The following is a 16,173-nucleotide window of genomic DNA, read 5'->3' on the forward strand; positions in this document are numbered from 1 at the left end:
CTGGCTACCCAGGGAGAGGGAAACTAGTGGCTCTTTAACTGGAGTCTGGTGGGCAGGGGGCAGAGTTTGAAGGGGGCTGTTAACTGTCCAATTTTTCAGATGGGTCTTTGAAACTCAGCTGGGAGTGGGTCTCCTCCATCCCCCTGGACGTTCCCTAGGTTTCTTGGGTCTCTCTGTGTCCCCACTAGGTCTGCCATGAAATGAAGGAGGTGGCCAAGTATTTAAAAAGGTGAAAATGATCATCTGGCGATGACAGTACCCGTAAGGCTTCCTTCTCCTGGAGGACCGTGTTTGATGGGCAGGTAAAATTTAGGAAACCAGCCCTAAAGAAAGGAACTGGTGTTGGTTTTTCAGAGGACTGGAAGGAGGGCTAACGGGCAGCTCGGTGAGTCCTCTGCAGCCCCAGCGAGCCACCTCGGGCTGAGGCCCCGGGCCACAAGCAACTTCTCTGGGCCAGTGTCCTTCCCAAGACCACCAGACCCGGCAATTTCTCACACAAATGATGACACCTGGGCGATTTCCTGCCCCCCTCAGTCAGTGTCATGTGGGCGTCACCTTCTGTCACCTTCTGTCCCTTGTTCCAGTCTGCTCTGAGGAGCAGCTCTGGGGAGGCCCCGAGGACCCGGCAGCTTCTGAGCGCTGCAGGCTCCCCGCGGCCCCTGAGGCCTCAGCGTCCCTTGGGCAGAATGAATTGGGACCCACATTAATGCACATCGCTCAGCTGGGTATAGAGAAGGACTGGGGTGGATGGAAATGGAAATTTCTGAATCAAATTTAATAAACTTTTACGTAAAAAATTAAAAGGTTCCCTTTATCAGATAAAACCAAGAACAAAAAAAGCATAAAAAGAAACAACAGGCATGCTGGAGGACAGGAAAGAAGAGGCGGAGGAGCGGGGGGGAGAGGAAGGGGAGGACCGGGGACGACTTTCCCCAGACGGCAGTTTCCCCTCCCTGCACGCATGGGGACCCTCTCAGCCCTCTGCCTGCCTTGGAGGTGACCTGTCTTATCCCTCTCAGGTGACAGCAAACGTGCTATCACAACAGCACCCTGACCTCCCATGTGTGTTTACCATCACTGGCTTCGAGGAACCTTTGTGTCAATTAGAAATTCAGAACAGGCTCGGTTTGTATTTGTCATCTGTGAGCCCACGGGCCTGAGCTGGGGGCTCTGATCCCCGGCTGCCCGGCCCCCCCTCCCCTTGAAAGAGCCCCCGAAGCTCCCCTCCCACATCTACTGAGGATGGGTGGCCCACTGAGGCCTGCGCGGCTTCTGCCCTTATCAAAAGCCTGCAGGTACCGCTGCTCCGCCAGGACACCAGCAGGGAGGAGGATGCCAGCGGCGGCGGATTAGTGCCCACCCTGCGCTAAGCCTCCGTGGCTTCTTGCGGCAGAAGGGCTGCCATGACTGGCAGGCCGTGAGGACACGCGGGTATCAGGGAGACCACCTGTCCTGCGTTGCGGGAGTCGGCAGAGTGGGGGAGCCAGCCCTATGCCAGCATGTGATCCGTGTCATTGCCTTAGGAATGCAGGTGGCAACTGGCCTTCGCGGGGAGGCAGCCTGGGCTCAGACACCCCCGGCGCCAAGCAGCAGGAGATGGGACTTGAGGGCGGTCGGGGGGCTGCCCCAGGGGGCCTCCTATCTCCTGCAGGGCCGGGGTGCTGACAGAGAATGCGGTTTGCTCCCCAAGGCTGGCTGCAACAAGGGGGACCACGCAGCGGTTGGACGCTCTCCATCCTATCAGGAGGTCTGGGCAGCCCTTAGTTCCTCGCTTACCTATTTTCTCATCAACTAAGATTTTCATGGATTAGAAAAATTCAGCTTTTAGTTCGTTCCCAGGGAAAAGCCAACTCCGTGCAGAAGGAAGGGTTTCTGTGCCCTCTGCTGGTCAACAGAGACTCAGGCACAACGGACGCCACTTGGCTTAGTCTCTGGTTGGGCTGGAATCCCACCACCAGCAGCACCACGGAAGCTGAGTGATGTTCGCCAGGCAGTGGCTGAAATGCCACAGATTGTCCCAGTGTTGTGTGAGCACCTCTGTTCCCATGAACCATGTGTTTGGTTCGTGGGGAACACTGCCAGGCCTGGCCAACCTTCCGAGGTCTTCCTATGACTCGGGGCAACTGTGGGAGATGGGAGCGCTCCAGGCCAACCTGGCGATTCTCCTGCGCTCTCTTTAATTGCTTCTCCCTTCAGCTGACACTGTGTGGGACAGGGATAATCAATCTGCAGGTTAGAAGAACAACCACCTTCTCTCAGGAGAGTTACAGCTCATAAAAAATGTACGGGGGACGCTCTTTGCTGCAGGTTTTGATTTTTAACTCGTGCCCTGCTGAGCGGCAGCGGGTGTCAAGCCAGGTAGGACAGAGATTTGTGCAGGGGAGATGGAGGGGGGCAAAGGTGGCAAGGGGCTCCTGTCACCATTCTAGGAAAACACACAGAGAAAAGAGAGGGACCAGATCACTCCCTGGGACTCCCTGCTTCAGAACGGGCAGGCCCCACCTTGGATGCATTCTAGAGGCCCTGAGCAAACAGCTGTCTCCAGGGGGGCCCACCGAATGGAGCCCCCGGCTCGGCCCAGGGTGCTGCAGGGAGCATACAATCACATGCTGTGCTGTCTGCAGCAAAATGCGCTGGTCATGCCCCCTCAAGTGCCTGGAGATGCCGCCCCTCCCTCACCTCACAGGCTCACCCCAAAGAAAAATGATCAAAGGGGACGTCAACTTACACTGTATGATCACATATGTAAGACATCTTTCCTTAATGGATCCAGGGTGACCTTTCACTGTGGTGAGAGCAATACCTATGTCTCTTTGGAGCTCCTCTGCTCTGTATTCTGAAGATCTGGTATAGTTTGAACCACTTGGTTACTTAACTGGCAAAATTTTTCTAGGTGTCCTGCAGAAGTGTCTTGCTCTAAGTACCCCTTTCACTGGAGAGATGCAAGGGAGTGCGGGAGGACAGATGTGGAGAGGCCTTTGCAGTGCATCTAGTTAAGTTCTGGTCAGTCTCTCTCTTTTCCTCCCCTGCTCCAATGCCAGATGCCTGGGCTTGACCAGTCCTGGGGAGAAAGAACAACCCTGGGGTGGCCAACACCACAGATGAGCGAGGCCCTAATGTTGTGCCACATGGCACGGCTCTAGGGACCACCCTTCACAGGGACCAACAGCAGAGATGCACCTGCAGGGCTGCTCGTGGCTGCCCCGGACAAGGGGTGAAACGCATTCAGCTCTGTGCCCTCAGGACCTGAGTCACGGTGGGTGCCAGGCCACTATCTGTGGCCACAGGAATGACTGCAAAGGGAAGAAGAGGGAAGTCCTGGTTCTTGTGACCAAAGAGTCCTAACGTTGTGTGATTTAAAACCAAGCTTCCTCCCATATATCCAATTACGCTGAATATCATAAAAGTAGAGTTTGGGCTTGCAGAGAGGATTTTAGAAGCTCTTGGGCTATACTTTTTATCTCCAGCTGTTCTATTTCCTTTATCCGCTCTCCTGTCACAGATCAGAGGGGACCCTCTTTAAGTCTGGATTTATGCACCCACGCTAGGGGTGGAGATTAGTCCCTGGCACACTCACGTGCGCTCACATGCATTCTCTCAGCCAGGACTGAGCAGAGCCCTCCTGGCGCAGGAGCAAGGCGCTGGTGCAGGAGGTAAAGCAGGATGAGGTGCTGAACACCTGCCAGGGGGACACTCCTCCGTGCGCTCCCGGCCTGAAATGCACGGCGGATTTCGTGGCCCTGGCTATGCTCAGACTGGGCAAGGCAGCGCTGAGTCAGCAGATGCTCCCGCCCTGGGGCCCCTCGCGAGGACCAGCACCCTGTGGTCATCCCTCAAAGTCTCTGCAGTGGTGCAGGTGTCTGAGAAATAGTCAGGTAAAGGGGGCCTCTATACCGCTCCATCTTGGGGACCTGGGGGACAGGGATGAGAAGGGGGCATGGAAAGGGCTCCCAGGGGTGGTTCATGGGGACCAAGCTGGGGGTAGGACCTGGGGCTGAACCGGCCACACAGAGTCTGCCTGGGCGCATGATGGTGGCCACAGGGGGCGTGGCTTCCCACGCGGGACCCACCTGCAGGCACAGCCTGGGAGGCTGGTCTGAGCACCGTCCCGATAAAGAGTTTTAGAGTCAAGTCTTCTGTCACGGATACTCAATAAGAAACTGAAGCACAACTCTGTTTAGTACAATGCCTCAGCACAAGGAAAGAACTCTTCTGTGTCATAGCCTGAAATCAGATATTCAACCTTATCTGGTTTACAGCGGGCACATGGCTGCCTGGAAAGGCATCGCTATTACAGTTAATCGGCATCTACACGTCCTCCCAGGACTTCGTGGTGTGGGAGGGTCCCCCTGCCACATCTTTGGTCTCAGCGTCTTCCAGCGTAGAACAGTCCCCCTCCCTCTTTCTTGTCTATGTCAGTATCTTGTATACTCTTCAAAGTCCAGCTTATGATTTGCCTACTCTGGTTTACACTCATCTGTCCCTTTTGAAAACACTTCAAAAATGGTTCTTAGAGTTTACACTCATATATATTCATTTAATGATTTAAGAGTTTCTTGTGTCTTTTCTTCAAGGACCTACAAATTCGTTGCAGGCAAAGATCACGCATCTTGACTTTCTCGCATCCCTTAGCAGACTCTCGGGGGCTGGGTACAGGATAGGTGTGTAATAAATATCATTTGATGGATGTACGGGACCGATATGGTCTATAACTCTAAATAAAGAACATGGATTTTGCACACTGACGCTGGAGCAGACAGTCCTTTGCCCACAGCGTATGCTCTTTTTAAAGTAAAAAAAAAAAAAAAGTAAAAAATTTATAAAGCCACTCTTTGGAAAAATGCCATTGGAAGATGGGAATTAACATTGTGTATAAAAGAGAGCTTGGGGCCAAGAAAACACTGAGATTTCCCTCTTATCCACGGAGAAGCCACTACTTGGCTAAGATCAGTAAGGGTCTTAGATAAGTCACATTTACTATATGTCTCTGTTTCTATATCTAATACAGTGAAAGCCTGTAAACCACGGTACCAGATTTTTCATTTTTCATCTTTCATTCCACTTACAATGGGCCCCATGTTTTGAAAGTTTTCATTTTTTCTACTAAACAGTAACTGTAAGTACATTAGACGTTTCCCCTCATCTTGATTAGTCATAGACCAAAAGAAAAAATCAGATGTTCTTATGGGCATCAAGTGACAAGTGTAACCACTACATGGAGTTGCTAGAATTCCTCCCAAAAGGAAAAGCATGTTTTAATTAGCTTTTACAGTTATGTCTCCAGGTCTTGAATGATATTTACTTTGGCTTTCTGAAATTCTGAAATGAGCCCACTGACCGCTCTTTCTTCTGGTTAGCCTGTCCAGTATTCAGGACCCTGGACTGGGAAGTTTTGAAGGGGATGGTCTCCGAGCTGCCTTTCCACTGTGGATTTCCATGGTTTTATGGTTTTAGTTAATGGACAGTGTCCTTAAATCCATTTGACCATTGACTTATTATTGGAGACACGTTTCCAATAGCTTGAAAGCATGTCATCTGGACTTAAAGAACAAAAAATGCTGGTATTGGTCAGTGCGAATCTGGTGATAACAAAGCTGCACATAAAGTTTGTTCTCTGTGTCAACCTCAGCCAGATTAACTGGAATTTGAATCTGAACCATAACATCCGATTGAGAAAGGGAGGTGGAAAGAGAGACTGATGATGCAAATTTCTTCATATACGCTCTGCACACAACTCAGACCTTGGAGAGATTTACCTGAGGTTTTCGGAACTGAATTCGGACTCCAGAAATCGTAGAAACTGGTCCTGCCCCACCTGGTCCTTCAATATCTCGTCGAAAGAGAAGCCCCATCTCTTTACTCGCTGCTGGCTGGGCTCTTTGCTTTGGGAGGGGGAACAAAGGTTTAAAAGGTGATCAATACCAGGCTAAAACCTGTGTCATATTCTCTTCAGCAACTCAAATTTATTTTGCTGCCACGGGCATATATTTAAGTGACATATTTAAGCGACAGAATCCCAAATGCAGACTTTTGTACACCAGCACTAGCCAACAGTAAAAAGTCTCTTTAAAGAAGGTATTTGAAAGGGGCCACATTTAAGTGAGGGTCACCAGGATGCCCTCCAAGTGGCTGCTCTACAGGAACTACAACAACCCCACTGACTCGGCCTCCCTGGGCCACTCCTGTCAGTTATAAGTCCAACTCTTAAGGCCATCATTTTTTTCACTTAAAAAAAAATAACGAAGATGCCTCGTGAATCTGACCTCTCACCAAAGATGTAGCCCCCTCCCCTCCTGCCCCTTCCTCAATCCACAGGGGAAAAACAGAGTCCAGTTTAGATCCAAGTGATATACAGCCAATCAGAAATGCATCCACTCATCCAGGATAAACCTTATTCAGTTGTTTAGAAGCAGAATGTTGCATTCATTCACTGATTTAACCACCACCCGCACAGTGTTTATGATGGCCTAGGCGTTGTTCCCAGCACTTCACATCTGTTAATTCACTGAGTCCTTGAAACTACTCTGAAAAATGTACTAGTATTGTCCCCATTTTGCAGATAGGGAAACTGAGGCCTAGTGACAATTTGCCCAAAGACACACTAGGAAGGGATGGAGTGGAGACTCTAGGTCAGACAGTGTGGCTCCAGAGTGCAGCTCTTAGCTCTGCTGTGCTGCCTCACAACCATGGGACCCTCTCCAAACCAAAGCATGGGGGAGAGGGGGATGGGGGGTTGGTCTTATTCATTTTGTGTTGGAAGATGAGAATATTTCCTTCAGCTTCTGTCTTTCCATTTACAGTTCACTTGCTGTATTTATTCCTCTGACTACTTCTAGCAGCAATAGGGTGCTAGTTCACAAACTACACGCTGCCATCTCCAACTCAGGCGGTGGTCTGTGGACCAGCAGTGGAATCTCAGGCCCCACCTCAGACACGTGGAATTGGAATCCGCAGCTTAACAAGATCCCTGGGTGATTTAAGTGCACATTAAACTCTGAGAAGCACTGGCCTAGCAATATTTATTTCCCCTCTTTTTTTTGACATTCATTGATAAATTGATGTTCAATTTATGTCCAAAAAGAAGAGGAGGTTTACAAGAATACAATTACTAAAACAAAACAATAACAAAAAAACAAAACTCTTAAATATAATAATAAGCACAAGTGATGACAAGGCATGGTAGGGGATGATTATTATACCAGAAAATCTAGGCTAGGGAAACTACTGCAAGTGAACAAAAAAATTTTTAGAGCTTCCTTGGAGCCAAGACAAAAAGAGGTTTGAATGGATTACACAACTCTCAACATTTGAAACAGCTAGCTTATAAGTTTGTCAGTAAAGACAACTTTTGCTCTAGTATTGAATTATAAGAGGAATTATCTCACAAGTCTTTACATAAGAGGCACTGAAACACAATGAATGATGTTTTTGATACTTTTCTTACAACAAAAAGTGCAGGAACTTTTCCATACAGCTACTTTCAACAAAAGCCAGAAGCATAATTTTAAATTCTAGAGTGTGGTGAAGTTATTTTTATGGAGAGCCAAATAATGAAGTACATAGTTGCATTGTCATCCGGCTTGATACAAGAAAATTATAGAAACTGGAGGAGAAAATAGCATGAATATTCCATTCATTTTCAATGGTCTCACTCAGGCTTTTTGCAGGAGCTCAACAGTAGCCATCTCTCTGCTCCCCACATCCAAACCTGGGTTATTCTCCCAATGCAGCTCTGTTGCCAAGGACAGAAGGTGGAGATAGAAAGTGTGTAGGTGTGGAATGAAAGCTAGCCACATTGGTTTGCAAAGGCTCCTGCCCACAGGGCTCAGAATCACTGCACAGTAGCGTCAACAAATGATGCAAGGAAGGAACATGTCATCTGCAAACATTAGTGCTGTGAGCGCTGCTCTGTAGTGTAGGGTACAGTGATCACATCCAAGTATTCCCCCTCTTTTTAAAAATGGACACAAACTTTTTATTATCTCTAACAGACGTTAAGTGAATAAAATGATGTTTCTTTGTGTTATGGAGTTGACATATTCTCAATATTTATCTCAGGAAACTACACTCAGTAAAAAAGGGGAAGCGAGCACGTGTGTGGAAAGGTTTGGAAAACAAATAGCTCTAGACCAGTGCTACCTGATAGAACTTTCTGTGATGATGGAAGGATTCCATATCTGTGCTCCAATATGGTAGCCACCAGCCACATGTGGCTATTGAGTCCTTGAAATGTGGCTAGTGTGACTGAGGAACTGAATTTTAAATTTTACTTAATTTTAAATAATTACAGCTTAAATTTAAGGGGCTACATGTGGCTAGTGGCTACTGTATTGGAAATCACAGTTCTGGAATGAAGTGATTCAAACCCATCTCTTCTATTTCTGCACCGCTAGGTGTAATCATTATCTGCAGGATCTTCTAATTCTGGGGCTTGTCCTTGGGGCTTGGGGAGGCTCTTGCGAATCTCTAGGGATAGCTCAATAGGGTGACAGTGGAAGACTAAGCCTACCAGGTCAAACAATGGGGAATTCCATGAAAGATCTCTTCCAAAGTGCAAGGCTGGGCCTTCTGCAACGAGCCAAGAAGACAGATCCTGAATTCTCTCAAACTCAAGCCACAGAACCAATCAAATTCAATAGCTTTCCAGGGCACAAAAAAATGCTGTTAATAGAGAAATCCCCCCTGGGGTTGAGGCTAGCAGCAAATATAAGACCCAGAGAGTTGCAGGAAAGCATCTCTTTCTGCCAGTGTCATGTTGTGACCTGGAATGGGCTCAGCTATCTGCTCTTTGCCACCAAGGTTGCAGGGCTCTGCAGGGATGGTGCTGGTGGCAGCTGCACCCCAATCAAAGGCTGTGCCCAGAGAGCCAGGTGTGGAAAGTTGCTTGGTCACTGCAGTGACTGCCTTATGGACACACGCCTACCACTAGTGTCACCACTTTCTGGTACCCAAGCAGTGAGACCGCATTCATCCCGCCAGGTTCCTTGGTGGTGGCAGGAGTGGGATAAGGGCCATTTTGAGGGTAAGCCAGAAAGCTTGGGGTGTCACAGTAGAGGCAGAATCGGAGGCCTAGGACAGAGGTTGGGACATCCAGAAAGCTGCAAGCTTAGCCTTCAGCAGAAACAAGGAGGTCTGGAGAAATAGGATACCCTGGTGTGGTAGTTTCCTAGGGTGGCCACAACGAAGTACCAACGAACTGGGTGGCTTAAAATAGAAATTTATTCTCTCACAGTTCTAGAGGCTAGAAATCTGAAATCAAGGTGTTAACAGGGCCACGCTCTCTCTGAAGGCTCTAGGGGAGAATATGTTCCATGCCTTCCTCTTAGCTTCTGATGTTGCCAGCAATCCTTGGCATTCCTTGGCTTGCTCATACATTACTCCAATCTCTGCCTCCGTTATCACATGGTGTTCTCCCTCTGTATCTGGTTTTTCATTAGACATTTACTCTGTGTGTGCCTGTGTCTCTGTTTTCTCTTTTTATAAAGACACCAGTCATATGGATTAAGAGCTTACTCTACCCGAGGATGACCTCATCTTAACTAATTGCATCTTTAATGGTCCTGTTTCCAAATAAAGTCACATTCTGAGATTCTGAATTTTTAGGTGACATTATTCAAACTAGTACATCTGGGTTCCTTCAATTATCCATTATTCACAATCCTATTTCTGTATCTGGACACTTCACATCTGCTCCTTTTCTTCTAGAACATCTGGTCATTGGGATCTATTCTATTAAAAGCTTCTTGGATACAACTTTTCTATATTTGTCTTTCTTGTATCACTTGGTTATTTCCAAGCATCATCCCTTTTAAGGTTTAAGATCAGATTTGAACATATTGCTACCATGGAATGGTCTCTGTTGTTATAAAATAATTCTGAAAAGTAAAATATCTCTGAACATCCATCCCCAGGTGACTGGGTCAATAATTTTCCCTTGGCCCAACTTAAACAAATAATCCATGGAACTCACAGCTCCTTTATTTCCATCCATTGTGTAGAAAGGCTTCCTTATGACATATTTCTAATTATGGTTTTGTACCATCATTTAGTTTCTTAAGGGTTTATGTCATTGTCTCTCCAGCTATCTTGTGAGCTCTCTGAGGGCAGAGATCACATATCATGTGTCTTTGTATTCATCATAGTGCTTTTCACACAGCAAGTATTTAACGCTAAGAGGAAATCAATAAGATGTGTATAGTGATGTGGATGATGTGTCCTTATACTGACAGTATTTTCTAATCGCTAGCTGGATGCCTTTTTCTAACTCTGATTTCTCTTCTTTGTCCATTGATCCTCACCAAATTCTGCCTCCCAGTGAGCGGCCCAAACCAACATATAGCAAAGACAGGTGGCTCTACAAGGGAGTCTGTCATTCCAGTTGATCTCCCAACTAAAGAGCATGGAGGAAATCTCCCAAACTGAGAACAAGAAAGCCAGATTCACAAGAAGCAGCTATCTATAAAAACACTCAGCTATCTTCAAAAGATATTTGAGTTAACAGAAAAACTATGATACAAGGGATTGTTCCTTAAAGAGTAAATACCCATTGACCCCATCTCAGGACCAGGGTTGTTGAAGGAACAATCGCAATTTTATTTAATGCTCCAAGAAAACCCGAGGGTCCTAAATACTTCAATGGGGAGTGGTCCTATTATTTGTTGCTGTGTAACAAACCATCTTCAAACTCAGTGGCTTAAAACAGCAATTTATTCTTCTCTCTCAGTATCCCATGGGTTGACTGGGCTCAGCTGGGTGGTTCTCACTTGGGGTCTCTCAAGAGGTTGTAGTTGGATGGCAGCTGGGGTGGTGTCATCTGAAGGCTAGACTGGGTTGGACATCCACAATGGCTCATCACATGGCAGATGATGCTGGGTTTTGGCCAGGAGCTCAGCTGAGGCTGTCAACCTCATGGTCTCCCTAATGGTTTGGGTTTCTCACGACTTGGCCAACAGGTTCTAAGAAGGAGTGTCTTAAAAGCAAATGTCTCAAATGACCAAGGGCTGCTTGATGACCATTTTCCCAGAATGTTACTTCTGCCATACTCTGTTGGTTAAATAAGGCACCAAGGCCAGCCCAGATAAAAAGAGCAGGAGGTGTCCCATCCTGATGTAAGCAGCAGCCCAGGCATACAAAGAGAGAAGGCACCGATGGGGCCATATTCGGAGACTGACTGCCACAGCGAAGGAACTTGATTAATATCCTGGATGAACAGTTCTATCAAACTTGCTGGACACGGGCAGCTCAGGGACGGTCCCTGCCTCTCAGCAGGTCAGGCTAGTTGGGAGTGGATGCCTTTGGCCAAGCAGGATGAGCCGGCTTCCTTGTAGCTCTTTGCTCATGCACCTTTGCCCAGCATAGAGAGAAAGCCAAACGTATATCATGTGGTGAGAGCAAATCATGAACCACAATCCTGCAGGCAATGCCAGGTTCTTGTTAGATCCGCTATCTGGCTGATGGCATACTCAGGAATATTTCCCAGAGACACTCTCCTGGTGGTGTTTAGACTACAGAGCTCTCTCCAACTGAGATCTGACAATTTGGGGCTTATTTTTGCTCAATGACAAGCCCTGGCAATCACTACTTTCTTTATCAAACCTTGACTTCTCAGAATTTCCATTAGATAGACTTGAGGTGCATCCTTTAAAAGGGCAGCCTTGTATTGCCCTCTGAACATGCCCTTTCTCATTCTTGGATTTCTAGATCTAAAAGTTTGTCTGAGAAGGAGACAGGATTAAAGCACAATTTTCTATTATTTACGCTACATCGTGCATCACCCTGCCAAATATTCTGTTAAACCCTGTCACCGTCTTCCACTGGGTTGTCTGAAACCTCCACGTGGCAGAGACAGCATGTTCATCTCTGTGGAATCCAGACATTCTCTGCGATGCCCTCCGCCCTGGACATCGTAAAGAGTCTGTACCCATTTGCTCATGCCCAGTAGAAATCACAGCCCACCTCAGATGAACACGAAGTCCCAAGGGACTCCTGCTCTCTCCCATGCTGCCTTGACTCTTCCACACACCTTCACCCATCTTCACCAAAAACTTCCTTCACACAGTGTTTGGGAGGGTAGAGCCTTTACTGAAATTGGAGGGTTTTGAGAAGGGGGTACACATTGCCCCATCCAGCAGCAGGCAATTTAAAAAAATCACATACTCGTTATTCCTATTTTGAAAAGTCCTTGGACATCCCAGCACTAGGGGTTTTCCTGGCCCTGCACAGAGGCCTGGTCTCTCCTGTCACTCTGATCCTCTTTCCACCTTCACTTTTCACTGCCCTGAGGGATGAAAAGTACATTCATCTCATTTTCTTATGGGGCACAACCTCTCCACCTGTTGTTGAGTCTCTGCCCACACCCCTGCCCTCAGGGCCTGACTCTATGCCCCAAGCGACATTAATGTCCTTTGCCAAATGAGGAGGAATCCTGAGGCCGGGAGGTAAGATAGCACGTTTATTCACCTCGCTACATTAGTATCTTGAGAGACCTTCTTGCTCAGAAGGCAGCACATAGTAGGTTCACAATACTATTTGTTGAATTAAACTGAAACTGAGAAAAAATAACCTTTGATTATTTTACCAGTCATGTTCAGCCTTTGTTTCACGGACAAAGGCTGTTTCATCTTTAGACCGAACCGGGATGTTGGCACTGATCCTTGACTCCGTGTCACCAAAGGCAGGTACCCAACCACCACCAGCATCTGACTGAGTGGGAATGTCCTACTGGGAGAAGAAATAGGGCCTCACAGCTTCTCTTCATTTTCACTTGTATCTAAATAACTTGACTCTCCTTGAAGGTAGACAGAACACTGCAGGTGTTAGGTCAGGTGTTATGATTAGAGTAGAAGCCTGAGCAGTAAGGACAGAGCCAGAGCCTAGTTGTGGGGGCAGCTCGTCCCTTGGGGACCAAGCTGATAGGTTGGGATAAACCAACAGGCCAGATGATCGCCATTTTCCCAAGCTATCACATGTTTTTTTGTTGACTTTCAAGAAAGAAGGAAGAAATCCCAGTGTCATCATGGTGAATTCAATTCATGCACCTACCTCTCCTCCTTTCCCAAATACCAACAAAATGGCCAACAGAATGGTCACTTCTCCACCTATCATCCATCCAACCTATACTTTTTGAGTACCTACTATGTGCCAGACATGGGTCAAGGCACTAAAATAATTTTAAGTCTTATCTAGAAAGAGAACCAGGGGGAGGATGTGATATAGAGTGACCGGATGGATGGGGTGGCCACTACAGATTGAGTGGTCATAGAAGACCTTCTTCTTCTTCTTCTTCTTTTTTACACATACATGTATCTATTCTTTTTCAAATTCTTTCTCCATTTAGGAGAAGACCTTTCTGAGGAAGGGACACCAATGCTGAGTGAGACTTGAATGAGAAGGGAAGTCAGCTGTGTGAGGGTCTGTGGAAGTGGTCCAGGAAGAGGGAACAGGCAAGATCCTGGAGTTCCACGAAATACTAAAAAACAAGACCAAACATAGTGTGTAGAGGCAAAGAAATTTCCTACCAGCAGATGACAAACATTGAGGAATTTCGTGAAGGTATGAAGCAGGTGGCCTCACTGAACTGGTGACAAAGCTGATTGAGAGCCGCCTATGCCTCTAGTGGCGCCATGTGGGAATAAAGTAACTGAGTGTCCCCAGCATAAGCCTGGGAAAACCCCAAGCCCTGAACAGCAGGAATGGAAGTAGAGGCAGTTGGTGGGCACTGAACAGGGGACACAGGGAATAAACTCAGAAATATGGGACACAGGCTCCCTGGGGCAGAGAGGGTCTCCTAAGTAAAGGGGGGATGTTTTCTGGCCAGCTTCTCATGTGGGCAATAAAGCCAGAGGGTGGTGCCTCTGTAACCTAGGGGTGGTACAGCAAATATGGATGGGAAAAACATCTCAGCAAGGCAGGGAGACTTCTAAAGATGCTGAGGTTTTCCCCTGCTTCTCATAGGTTTCTGCAGATCTATCTGGGTGCCCCTAAGATCCCTCAGCAGAAGGGAGAAGAGTGGCCTTCTTGGGAAGCACCATGGAGAGGAAACTGAAGAACTTCAGAAACCCAATCAGGGCCTGAAACACAGCAGCACACTTGGCTGCAGGGACGTTGGGCTAAGGAAAGTTGGGGCTCGACCACCTACGGACCCCCGCAGCCACCCATCCCACTTCCAGAGAGGACCCAGTCTTTCAGTCTGTTCTTGGACCATATGTCCAGGACCCAGAGGAGAACCCCGCCGATTTACCTGTGCCCTCCTCCCATTAATACACTCAGGTGAGGCCGTACAGCCATGTGACCTGCTCAGAGGAAAGCCTGCCCCAGGTCAGGGGAACTCAGGAGCCACACCAGGATTTCTCAACCTGTGCTATGCCTCAGAATCACTTAGAAGGCTTGCTAAAAATATAGGCACCCAGAACCACCCTGGGGCATCTGTATTTGAATGAGCACCTGCAGGTGATTCTGATGTACCCCGTGGTTTGAGAACCACCCACCCAAACAATTACTGAGGGAACCCTCATCAGCTACTGGTATAGTCCAACTGGACCAGGGCTGTACATTAGCATAACATTAAGAAAAAAATGCCCCACCGCCAGAAATTCTGACTTAATTGACCTGGGGAGGGGACTGGGCATTGGTATTTTTTAAAATAAGCTCTCCAGGTGGTTCTAATGTATGGCAAAAGTTGAAAGCCAAGACCTTCATTTACGAAAACCAGCAGTACCCCAAATTTCTGGGTATCTGAAAGGATTGATCTGCTCTGAACAGTGATTGGAGTAATGAGACAATGAACAGAAACAATGATTCTCTGATCAATGACACCCTGTGAAATAGACTAAGTGGTAGAAATAGAGGGAAGATATGAAAAATAATCTGTATCCCATCCTCAGGGCGATTCGAGAGGATAAACATCACTAGAACAGAGCAGGCTACTAAGAACAAGTAGTCCAAGAAATATTACAGGTTCTTGGAAATAAAAAGCACGGTTGTCAACCACTCTTCCCAACACTTCGTAGGAAAAGAAAAACTCCTTAAAGTATAAAAATCACAGAATGGACACCATTGAAACTGGTGACTCTGAAGAGTAATTCAAGGAATTCTATCCTTGAATATAGAATAAAAAGACTAAGAGATGGAAAAATAGTAGAGAAAAGAGGTAGGGCTCCTACACCCCACATGACCAGAATTCCTACAAAAGGATTTCCTGAAAAGAGAGGGTAGAATGGAGAAAAGTGTAGCAATAATTGAAAGAAAGAAAGGAAGGAAGGAAGAAGGAAGGAAGGAAGGAAGGAAGGATGGAAGGGGACCCAAGTTAAAGAAAGATTTAGGTTCTTGTATCCGATCAAAGGGACTACCGAGGGCATGTCAGAAATATTAGAAAGAAGATACCCATCTACATACTATTTTCTTTTAATGTTGATTGAGAAATACGTCTCAAAGTGTTAGTTTCAAATATATCAGGTTGGGACTTCCCTGGTGGCGTAGTGGTTAAGAATCCGCCTGCCAATGCAGGGAACATGGGTTCGATTCCTGGTCCAGGAAGATCCCACATGCTGCGGAGCAACTAAGCCGGTGCGCCACAACTACTGAGCCTGTGCTCTAGAGCCCGCGAGCCACAACTACTGAAGCCTGCACACCTAGAGCCCGTGCTCCACAACAAGAGAAGCCACCGCAATGAGAAGCCCATGCACCGCAGCGAAGAGTAGCCCCTGCTTGCCACAACTAGAGAAAGCCCGCACGCAGCAACAAAGACCCAACGCAGCCAAAAATAATAAATTAAAAAAAAATGTATATATATATATCAGGTTAACAAAGCTCTGGGGAAGAATGGGATTTGGAGGAGGTAAAGAAAAGCTTCTAGTTTTCATTTTTTATACTTCATTATTATTTGCTTGAAGTAATGACATTTAAAAATAAACCCCTTAAAAGTATGACTAGACTAGAAACTAGAGTAACAAAAACTAATACAAAACTTGATTAATAAAGCAAAAGTCAAGGAAGAGAAACAGAAACAAGAAGAAAAATTAGATTCAGAAAACATAAACTATCAGGAAAAAGATTAACTATATGATCCGAGTAAATGTGACTGCTTTCTATCCCAAAGTCTAAGACAAAACATACCACTAGAAAAATGGGCAAAAAACACAAAAACAGACAAGTCACAAAAGAAAAATGAGTATC

At 46.8% G+C, this 16,173-nt stretch overlaps 1 protein-coding gene across 1 annotated transcript in view; it reads right to left on the reverse strand.

The window, feature by feature from the left end:
• Window positions 1–16,173, reverse strand: part of RGS6 (regulator of G protein signaling 6) — a 564,680-nt gene that overhangs the window by 46,948 nt on the left and 501,559 nt on the right. The window contains exon 14 of the mRNA XM_068562720.1: window positions 5,757–5,882. Coding sequence (XP_068418821.1) covers window positions 5,757–5,882 — 126 coding nt within the window. The remainder of the gene's footprint in view (window positions 1–5,756; window positions 5,883–16,173) is intronic.

Source organism: Eschrichtius robustus, chromosome 1 (genome assembly GCF_028021215.1).
Source record: "Eschrichtius robustus isolate mEscRob2 chromosome 1, mEscRob2.pri, whole genome shotgun sequence".
NCBI lineage: Eukaryota > Metazoa > Chordata > Mammalia > Artiodactyla > Eschrichtiidae > Eschrichtius > Eschrichtius robustus.